The sequence below is a fragment of the Helicoverpa armigera genome, chromosome 2 (assembly GCF_030705265.1).
Source record: "Helicoverpa armigera isolate CAAS_96S chromosome 2, ASM3070526v1, whole genome shotgun sequence".
Classification (NCBI taxonomy): domain Eukaryota; kingdom Metazoa; phylum Arthropoda; class Insecta; order Lepidoptera; family Noctuidae; genus Helicoverpa; species Helicoverpa armigera.
The window spans coordinates 6,753,692-6,765,177 of record NC_087121.1 but is presented as its reverse complement, the minus strand read 5'-3'; the positions used below and the strand labels follow the sequence as shown (position 1 = coordinate 6,765,177).

The window sequence follows — 11,486 nt, the reverse complement described above, 5'->3', positions numbered from 1 at the left end:
ATATAAACAAAATTTTAAATGCTGATTACGCGCCAAGAATGTTCAGGGTTACCGCTAGAAAATAAAAAAAAGCAAAATAAAAATTTATGTTGTTTATGTTTTAATAATAAATACGAATAAATTAATGCAATTGTTATTAATTTGTTGACTTACAATTGTTAAAATAAGATAAAAATATAAGTGATTCAATTGTTTTTTGGGAAGACAAAACTTTTGATCACAACATTTTTTTATGCTGGCAAGGTGTTAGAAAGAGACAAACAGCCTCCGTTCGAACTATCCCGCTCGGCTCGGATTTGCCTCTGTGTATTATGCAACCAATTTAGTACCTTATTGCGTTAGAATAGAGTTCATTTTCGTAAATATATATTTTGAGCGTGCGCAATCTTGTTTAGTAATATTATATCTATGGGAAACATGGAATTTGATACCTGTCAACTCTTGAAATGACAAATACTGTTGTCAAATCTGAAATGTCACTAATGTCAGTCAGTGGAGTGGACAGGGGGTTCGGCTCCTGAGGTGTAGTTTGTTCGTGTTCATAGTTTTTTTTATGACCTTCATGAACACTATTAATTAATTAAATCGTGTAATACAGTGTCTTAATTGTGGTCAGCTGTGTGTGTGATATAAAACAAAAATATATTATGTATTCGTAATGTACAGGTACGTAATGTTTTAAATATTTTATTTACGATGATTGCTGAGAAGAAAGTTCCTGCATAATAAAAGTAAATTGTACTTGCACTAAGACACAGGCGATCGATTTAATTAATAAATTGATTAAACTTGTACTTACCAAATTATTAGCCTTCTTGCCTTGTGAAATCCACCAAAACCCTGTGCCTTATAGTAAGAAAACGACGCAATTTATTTTGGTATGGGAACAATAAATATTTAAATAGATCGATTTATTACGTTAATATTTAGTGTTCAAAATTTGAAGAAGTGGGTATAGGAAAGTGATTACATTTATCCAGTTCTGCTGCAGCTGTTAAGTTGTAGTACACCCATACAATATGGGCCTACTATACTTTGGTGTTCACTGTATAATATTTTAATCACATTAATTAAGCACATAAAATTGTCTTTCCTTAGGCAATAACATTACTTCAGTCTTAACATGAGTGTCCAATTTTAATTGTGTGTGTAATTTTAATTCACCATTTGTGCTATTTCTAGCAACTACATAAAATGGGATTACTCAAAAGGCTTTATTCTTTATATAAAAATTGCTTTAAGTTATTATGTACCTGCACATAATAAATATCTACTTATTAGAATTAATACATAATAAGTGTAAACCACAAATTGACACAAATTTTATACACATTAATAATTGAAATGTAAATAAGATTAAAGATGGTAGAGTTTTTTTGAAATAAAGTAATAATCTATTCCATGGAAATTAATAGATTCTTACATTGTATGTTCAAACAATAATAATCATTTGTAAAAAGTAATAATTGATTGCTTTGTATGTAACTATCTTCAAACAGAATCAAGTGTGTGTGTTGTTGGGCATTCAGTTATGTTGATTAATTTTTTTTTTTTAGATGACCAACAACTGGCACAATGTCTGCCTTTGAAAAACTAAAGCTTCTCATTTGGAAGAATTTTCTTCTACAGAGAAGACACAAATGGCAAACCATTTTCGAGATTGCATCACCTGTGATATTTTCGTTATTTCTTATACTAACAAGATGCCTAGTGGATCCAAAATCAAAACCGGATATAAGCTATCCACCATTTCTCCCAACTTATTTCAATATAAGTGGACGAAATTTGTAAGTAACATCTCATTAAGTAAGACAAAGAATTATGACTTATTTGCATCCCTAATACTAATGTTTATTTAATATTTTTTATTGATATAGAGGCAATCTTACAACTGCAAAAACAGGGACTCTGGCATTCTCACCTGAAAACCCACTCACTAGAAATGTAACTAGAGATGCCATAGCAATGGTAGCTGATGACAATTTCAGTATATTATTTGCTCTCTTGTTTGACTCGAATTTTCTACCTCAACCTAAAGGCTATAAGAATGCTCAAGAAATGGAGTTGGCCCTAACCCAACCTAATGCTATGAATCAGATTCTTGTTGGAATCCAGTTTGAAGACAGCATGGCAAGTAAGTAACAGTTAAAGCAGTCAAAATCTATTTTGTTTTTCGAAAAATTGTCTCCTTTGTTTAGGGATGAATCTAGCAGATAAAATCTGTACGTAAAAATATTTGCAGATGCCACAGAATGGCCGGACGACGTTACTTTGACGCTAAGATTCCCGGCAGTGATGAGAACGCCGATGGTAGAACACCCGCTGAGAGCTAGTTGGCGAACGAATTTATTGTATCCGCTGTTCCCGCGGCCAGGCCCTCGCGATCCAGATGATATGTACGGCGGAAAAACACCAGGTGCTACTCCAAGTTTTGTTTAAGTATTCTTTGTATGTTTGAATGAATAGACAAGAATCTTAATGGACTTATTGATCACAAACAAATTAAAATTCGTGGACTGAATCCGACGGAGTAATGATAATATTTTTTCCATACATAGCATTCGTTATACTGACACCTTGACCTTTAGTCAGTGAAATATACCTAGCTTCTTACAGTGTCATTAACTTATTAATTTAACATCGAACAGGCACTAACTGATTCAAGGCTAAACAAACATACGACGCCAAAAAATAAATAATGTTATCAGATGTATCGCACTCACATGAAGTCGCCGAATTAATAAACTCTTTACAAAAACGCTGTTTAAAAATAGAATAACATAACTAGCGTGAGACTGTGACGTGAAGTATCCAGGAACTAGCCGTATTTATAAACAAGTCTATAAATATAACAATGTATTACAGATAGTCGGTTTACGATAACAGGGAACTAAATTGGGCATATTTTTTTAGGGTATTCACCTGAAATGTTCTTAGCGGTCCAGCATGCAATATCTCAGGAAATCATAAAGCAGAAAACTGGGAAGCCGATTAACACTAAGGTTTACTTACAACGTCTACCTCAACTCGCATACAGGGAAGATCAACTGCTAGTCGCTCTAGAAAGATTTATATCGATGATCATCATGTTATGTTTCGCGTATTCCTTTGTGAATACGGTCAGGGTTGTAACATTCGAGAAAGAGTTACAACTAAAGGTAATTATCAAATTAATCTATTGTCAAAACTGAAAATTTACGTAATATAAGATCTAATTGTTTTATTGCAGTGTAAAAACGTGTATCTACATAAATTGTATGTAAATTACGTTGTTAATTAATTTGATATAATGTTATACTCATTGTCGTAGGAAACAATGACAATAATGGGCCTTCCATCGTGGCTGCACTGGCTGGCATGGTTTATCAAACAATTCTCATTCCTTTTGATATCTGTTGGACTTATTGTGATACTATTTAAGGTAAGTTTTAGACGTTATGCATTTTAAATGAACACCCGTAACGTGAAGTACAAACTGTATAAACAATATCAAAATGTTACGTTGTTGGCCGTAATATAATAATTAAACCAGAGCTTATCAAAGATACCTTTAAATTACTGTGGAAAAATTAAAAATCTTGTACTAGAAATCTTTATTAAAAAGGAATCCATCTCTGCAGCGCTACAAAGAGTTTAATGACCTATGAGTAAATGGCAGTCCGCCGAAGATTGTACATTAAAAAATAAAGTTTATCGCGAAAACTGCACTTTTTGTTGAGCGTAAAATCGTCGTCCAGTTTTATTTATTGCTAAAGGCCATTTCCTTTCTTTTATCAAAGTATAATCTGCTTAATTCATCTACAATATCGATTTATTTTTTTAGATACCATTTAACCGGACGGCGGCTGGCGATGGATATTCTGTACTTACATTTACACCATGGAGTGTTCTATTTTTCTTTATGATACTCTTTGTAATAGCCTCTTTGGCATTCTCTTTTATGATCAGCGTCTTTTTTTCTCGAGGTAAGATGTAATACATTATCTTAACTTTTGTGAAGTAGGTAAGCTATCGAATGCAAATGGTATCAGTTTTTTTATATATCTACTAAAAAAAATGTGTACTGACTAAATTACGACGAAGGTTTTATTTAGTAACTAATTTAGTCAAGTATGTAGCATTCATGAAGTAAAGAATCCAATTAGAATCAGAGGAATTGTCGCTTTTGACTAAGAAGCGATTTAGGACTTCTGAATTTAGTCAAGTGGAATAAGGCCTAAAGAGAGTATTAATGTAATAACACCTTTCAGCCAACACCGCTGCATCCTTTATGGGTCTGGCATGGTTTGCCGCATACTCGATATACATGCTCACGCAAGTACTATACGAAGATATAAGCCTGTCAACGAAATTACTACTTAGTCTGATATCCAACACGGCTATGGGATATGCATTTCAAATGATCATCATGTGTGAAGGAACTTCGAAAGGTAGGTGTCTTAATTTATTACCCGAATATTGTAAGAAAGACTTTTGTGCAATAATTTTTTTCTCGATGAAAAATACAACTAATCCACAGATCAAAATACTCTATACCAAGCTAGAAACAATATCTTAGTGCGCTGCTAAAAGTATTTAAAAATAAGCCAAAAATAAATCATAACTCGCTACGCTCCAACGATTGCACAACAGAAGCAATACGATGACTCTACAAAAAACGTCAAAAATTGGGGTATAATTTTGTAATAATTATACATAGGTATAAAGCAGTGTGTCATTTGTTTCACAAATCGCTAAACAAAGAACTAAATTATTCAACTTTACTCGACCAAGCACGCGTTACTGCTGCTATCTAAAAACAATAGATGAGTAATGTCATACTTTGTCCTGTTCAAATATTGAAAAAAAGACGTAAATACGGGCATTTTCCTGTAGGTGTGATGTTATTTTCCTTGTGTTGGTTATACATCGTTTAAGTCACTAATGTATAATAAACGTATCATCAGAACATTGCAAGAAAGAAAATGTCGAGGAGTTGACTTGAAATTGAATTCTCGTGTTAAATAGAGTTCCTCAATTTTTCGCTCATGAACTAATCTACGCATTTAACTCGACTTCTAAACAGGAAAAACACAGCCATTCCTAATTTTGCAAAATACGACTCATGAGTCGTCTACGTAAAAAATCATACTTCTGAATTGAGAACCTCATCTTCATTGACAAATGTCTAGGTTAAACAATGATATTACGGTTTAGGTCTGCAATGGAACGAGTTCTTCACCCCGATATCGTACCAAGATCAACTACAGCCGGGCCACATAGTCCTTATGCTGATTCTCGACTCGATATTATACATGCTAATAGCGATGTACGTGGAGAAGATACGACCGGGACTCTACGGGGTCCCTTTACCTTGGTACTTCCCATTCACGAAGAGCTTTTGGAGACCGAATAAGAGTAAAATGGCAGGTCAGTCTACCTTTTTATTTTTTTTGTACATAACCCTGATAGGCTAAAGGCTTCAAAGTTCAAGAATCTACGTCATGCAGATAGCCGTTAAGGACATGGTCGTAAAATAAAAAAAAAGAATGGTCGCCTTACGTAATCTTATGTAACTTATGTAGCGAATCAATCGCATATGGTCATCAATGTAGTTTTGTTGACAAGGTCATTATCATTGTGGTTGTACAGTCAACAGCATGTGTTGCATTGTCTGTTTTACTATAAGCGTAAAGTTTTAGATGGCAGTCCAGTATGAGGCCCAATTTAAATTAAGTTAATACTCACATAGATACTTAGAAACCGCGACTGATAAACCTGAAGCCATTTGAAAGATTTGTCAGTACGGCTATTGATTTTAAATAGGTATACCAATTAACCACGATGACACATCATAATTCATTCATCCATGTCATATTTTTTTATGTTTTTAGCTAAACTAAATAAAACACTACACTTTTGACCTAATTTTGAAGCTGACTGTACTTGAACTTGCGTTTGTGCGGTTTTTCAAATAGTTTATATTTGCTTTTAAAAATAGGATGGCGTATCATTTCAGCCGTCATATCTATGCCATAAACATTTAATGCCTTGTGTAAAGCAGCTCATCGCTTCAGAACGGCTCACCCTATTAAATCGATTATTTTCACCTAGATTTCAGTAATATAATGAGGGATTGTAAGTACTCTCAATACTTATTCAATTATTATTTGCAAATTATTTTAATTGGTATTTAACTCTCCCTGTCCCTTCATTTCTTCGGTTAGAAAGGTTTAACTGATCACCAGTTCTTATCTACTTCCATAAATTAAACCAATAAAGCTCTGAATTGAAATGATCGATAAATAAATTGAAGAACGTTACTCAACAGAGTGAATCAATGAGGCTGCATAAATGTACTTGTGGTTCATCGAATCAGTATTGAACTTTGAACATTAATGATTAATCGCTGATGATTTCCTCTGACTAATTATCTGTTCCACATATCCATTTAATGTTATAATTGCAGAGATAAATAAGGACACGCGCGATATGGAGTACAATGATGCGTTGCTCAAAGTTGTCCATGACCACGACGAGGAACCCAAGGGCGTGCCCATGGGAGTCAACATACAAGTAAGTCACGCATGAAGTACCACACAAAATGTTCTAACTCGTAACCAAAATCCGCGAACTAAATTTCCTAAATAACGCTCAGTCTTCGTTCCTTAGAAGGATATGAATAACCATTTACTTGGAAAATTAACTGCGCCTATTTCTGGCGTCAACCTTTCAAGTTTCGAGTGTTTACTAATACTTGGACCTGTCGAGCTAATATTTTGCCCTACTTCAGCTTTACTTACGACATAGAATCTTCCGTCTTCGCACTATTTATAGGCGTAGGCGTCAATACTTCATACACGACGGGTTGACGCCGCACTAACATTGGGCTGTTTCGATATTATCAATCAATATGAGAACGGATTCCAAAGAAAAACATAATTATCGTATGTTGTACGTTATACAAGGTCACTGCTACAGCATACTTAGCCAAATAAACGACTTGTATTGCGGAGATTTCCGTGAACTAACTGAAATAACTTAGTGCTGTTTCATATTTCAATAACATTCAGCGCGTCTTTGCGATTGTACATTTCGCCGAAAACACAACATCAATTCATCTGCTGTGTTTTACATTTGTTGTAAAAATTGACTATTTTAAAATTTAATTAACAATTACATAAGCTTGAGTGTTTATTTTCCCACTTATACATGCCGAGAATAAATAATAAAAAAACTAGTAATGAAGTTATTAAACAAGTATTTTTAGAAGCATACTACATTAAAACAATTTGAGGATTTTAAATGGCAGTGTTACGACATCGTGTGAATATAACTAGTTTGAGGTACCAACGAAAACCTTGACCGATGTTTGACCGTTTCAGGGGACCATATAACTGTGACTTGCGCAGTCTGTAATGTAACGAATATTCACAGTTTGATTTACTTACATTTTCAGATTATAATAGCTTTAAGTTTAAACAAAATAACAATACAAGAATTCTCAAAGTAAATTCCGATATTTCGTTACTTTGATTGTTATGCGGATGGTAATTTGCACCTAGAGTTGAGAAAAGCTTCAAGCCTAAGCCTAGAGTGTCTAGTCAATATTATTATTATCCGGCAGTACCTAAGTACCTATAAAGCGATAAGTAGGTGCAGTTATTACATCGATATTGGAGTTCTATAATTAATATTTTACGAGTGCCTATATCGAAGGCCTTTTTGCCCACAATAATGTTAATGTTTGCCTATATACGTGGTAATACCATTTAAACTTTCTTTTTCTATAAAAGGCTACAAGTATGACAATATAAAACACACATTACACATTTACTAGTGCAACCTACGTCATTCAAAAACATGACTGATGTTACACACTCGAAAGATTTAGGAACACAAATTATTTTACATCCCTTTATGTTATTACTGAGCTTTCATTTTTCACAACATAGTTTATAATATAATGTCTAAAGAATTAAAAAGGGATGTAAATATTATTTTTTCTTTCAGAATCTTACTAAAATCTACAAGGGTCGTAAGAAAGTTGTCGACAACTTGAACTTGAGGATGTATGAGAACGAAATAACCGTATTACTCGGTCACAATGGTGCGGGTAAAACCACCACCATATCCATGCTTACAGGTCAGTACCTTACCTACCTAAATTATATAATAATATGATAGGTCAACATTAACAAAAAAAGTCGTAAGTTGTATGAGCGAGCGTTTTGTAGACGATCCAAGATTATTATTCCAAATTACTGATTAAAATATTTAACGAATAAAGCAACACATTTTTAAACACGATGAATAAAACACCTAATAAACAAGGATATAAAAAATATGTAAATACAAATTATAATGTAATAATTTCTTACTTATGTATATTAAAAACAATGATAAAAAAGAATAATATTTTGTAGTTGCAATGTATTTTTACGGAAGCCTGGTCGCATTCATAAAATAAAAATAGTATACAATGTTATGAGAAGGCTCAATTAAGTATGTCGCTTGTTAACATATGCCGTGGCATCTCTTCTCTATAATTTTGTACGATTTGGGTCACGGTAATTTCATGTGCGAGTGTGTATTCGTATCCGTAAACATGACATAATAAGAGGGTGAAAAACTTTGATAGAATAAATCTAAAGAAAATCTAACCATACAACATTGTTTCTCTATTCGGCTAGTACCAGTTAGTCAGTACTCGCGTGTTAAACAATTGCCCAATTACGACCACTTAACTGTAATTTAGCTCTTCCGATTAACTACATCAATCATCATAGAAATGATTCTCTGCGTTTGTCGGGAAACAAACTGATAATAATTGTTCTGTACATCATTATGTAATATTTGTTTCGGCAATACTATTTTGGAATTTGTGCGTTTTTAGAACTATTTTAACCTTTATTCATAAATCTGTCCAGGCATGGTCCCCCCGACGTCTGGCAAAGCTTTCATCAATGGTTACAACATTGTGACTGAAACAGGCCTAGCGCGCAAGTCGCTAGGTATATGTCCACAACACAACGTGCTTTTCCCAGACCTCACGGTCGCGGAGCACATCATATTTTATTCAAGATTAAAAGGCGTACCGAACAGTAAACTGAAAGAAGAAGTAAACCATTTTGTGAAACTCTTGGAATTGGAAGCAAAGGTAAGTCTCGTCTTAAATGTCAATAATGATTTTTCTCGGTAGCTGGAATGACGTTGCTGCATAGTTTTTGTATCCATAGCTAACCTTTGCGCTAACTTGTAGTGTAAGATGACTTCGCGGAAAAAATATAACCGGTGCTCAGAATGATAAATATGTATGATTTAAAATTCTAGATAATGACGCATTTCACGGCAAACTAATCCGATATACCTTTTATGACAAGTGACGTAATTATTCATGGTTTTTGCAAGGTTTATCGAGCCAGTTTCTCATGTTCGTAACTTTAAATGACGTTTTATAAGATGTTACAAAAAGTTTTATATTTGGCAGCGTGATGTGACTTCGAACAAATTATCTGGGGGTCAGAAGCGTCGTCTGTCGGTAGGGGCGGCGATGTGCGGGAACTCGCGCGTGGTGCTGCTGGATGAACCAACGTCCGGCCTCGACCCTGCCGCCCGCCGCGCACTCTGGGACCTCCTGCAAAAAGAGAAGAAAGGCAAGTAGAAAAAAGCACATTAAAAGCTAAAGTTAAAATTACTCGAATAGTAGAGCACAATAATGGACTACTTACAAAAAAAAAAAATACTTATTTAGGTTTGAGCCTAAATTCACATCTGTATGTATATTTGAACTTTTAAAATACATGGAAGGGAGGTCGGGGTACCAATTTGAGCTAACTCATTTGCGTTCACTGCGGTGAAACTGCGACACCAAGCCCACGCAATGTAATGTTTTGATTGCCCTAAAGGTCAATAGTTCAATCGCGGAATTCACGACCCTCGCGTTCTAAATACGCACAAGTTTAACTTCGACACGGCCTAGAGAAGTATGAACGGCGAGTTTTTGTATGAATACCTTTTAACTTATCTATTGCATACGAGCTAGGGTGAGTAAGGGTAGGGTTGAGTGAGTCGAGATAGGGAAACTTCCGTTTCTGTAGAAGATTATTTTACATTTATCCAACTACTTAATATTGTGACACAACACAATAACGTTTATTGACAACAGCTAACTGTTATCAGCTGTCGTTTTCATATTTACGGTAACACATTCATTAATAACCCAAATCATTTGAAAGGACTGTAATTACGATGTTTCAAATAATTTAGAATTCCGAATGAAGATGTGACTTTAATGTCAAAATGTAAATATTGCATGTTGGCCGTTTGGCCTCCACAACTCAACCACGCGTAACACCGGTATTCTAATGTTAGATTAGCTGTTAGATTTAAAGGTATAATCATGTTTTCCTTAAGTCCAATGATCAGTCTTTGACTTTCCACTTAACTTCGTCTTCTTATACTTCTCATTACTCGATACAATCTTAAATATTCAAAATAATATGTTATGAAGACTTACATAGTTGCATCAGTTGAGAGAAAATATTGAATTTAATAATAGATCGTTAAAGTGTGATGTCTCATTTCTGTTTTTGTTTCATTTGGTTCAAAATCAAGTTCAATGTCGTTTACTGGCTTTTTGTTTCCATTTTTTACTGGAACGATATTTTTGCAAAATGATTGCTTTATTGCAACAGACTTATCATTCAGGATAATGGTAAAGTATTATGTATAAACTAGCTTCTGCCCGCGACTTCGTACGCGGATCCTGTCCCTTATGCCAGCGACTACGGGGTTAGCAAAATCAAAGGTCTTAATCGTCTGATATTTAATTTTAAGAGCCCGTTGACTTGAAAACAACGAAATACGCATTAGAAACGTTCCATATATTTAATTTTTGTACTTCAACGGCAAAAGCACAGCAGACTTAACAAAACGCTGAGAACTGAACCGCAATAGACGCGACCATAGGGATAAAAGTAGTGATTCTAATTAGTCCGCATTTAAGTTGTGTGTGGCAAAAATATTACACGTATTATTACGTAAAAAACATTAAATAGATGACAAAGTCGTGGTGACTTAGTGGAAGTCGTGGTGGTTTAGTGTGTAGAGAACCAATCTCTCAAGTATGAGCGTGCGTCTTTGATTCCAGGTCTGGCAAGTACCTGCCAATGCAACTTTTCTAAGTTCGTATGTAGGTACTTTCTACGTATATTTTGGATACCAATGACCGTTATTTGGAAGGCATGTTAAACTGTAGGTTCCGGCTGTCATTGAACATTCTTGGCAGTCGTTATGGGTAGTCAGACCAGTAAGTCTGACCAGTTTTACCAAGGGGTGTTGGGTTGAGCGGATAACCGGGTTGTGAAGGTCAGATAGGCAGTCGCTCCTTGTAAAACACTGGTACTCAGTTGCATCGTGACTGGAAGTCGACTCTAACATAATTGGGACAAAGGCTCTTGACATAATAACGACAATAATAATGAGATATAAGCACCGCAGGACAT

The 11,486-nt window shown here is 34.7% G+C and overlaps 1 protein-coding gene across 1 annotated transcript in view; it reads left to right on the top strand.

Moving 5' to 3' along the window:
- Nucleotides 1-468: 468 nt before the first annotated feature.
- The window catches only part of LOC110376003 (phospholipid-transporting ATPase ABCA1), a 23,540-nt gene continuing 12,522 nt past the window's right edge, over nt 469-11,486 (top strand). The window contains exons 1-13 of the mRNA XM_064038717.1: nt 469-666; nt 1,557-1,787; nt 1,878-2,134; nt 2,243-2,416; nt 2,914-3,158; nt 3,311-3,421; nt 3,824-3,965; nt 4,251-4,430; nt 5,197-5,409; nt 6,449-6,555; nt 7,993-8,125; nt 8,910-9,139; nt 9,470-9,635. Of these exons, the coding sequence (XP_063894787.1) occupies nt 1,576-1,787; nt 1,878-2,134; nt 2,243-2,416; nt 2,914-3,158; nt 3,311-3,421; nt 3,824-3,965; nt 4,251-4,430; nt 5,197-5,409; nt 6,449-6,555; nt 7,993-8,125; nt 8,910-9,139; nt 9,470-9,635 (2,170 nt within the window). The 5' untranslated portion in view covers nt 469-666; nt 1,557-1,575. The remainder of the gene's footprint in view (nt 667-1,556; nt 1,788-1,877; nt 2,135-2,242; nt 2,417-2,913; nt 3,159-3,310; nt 3,422-3,823; nt 3,966-4,250; nt 4,431-5,196; nt 5,410-6,448; nt 6,556-7,992; nt 8,126-8,909; nt 9,140-9,469; nt 9,636-11,486) is intronic.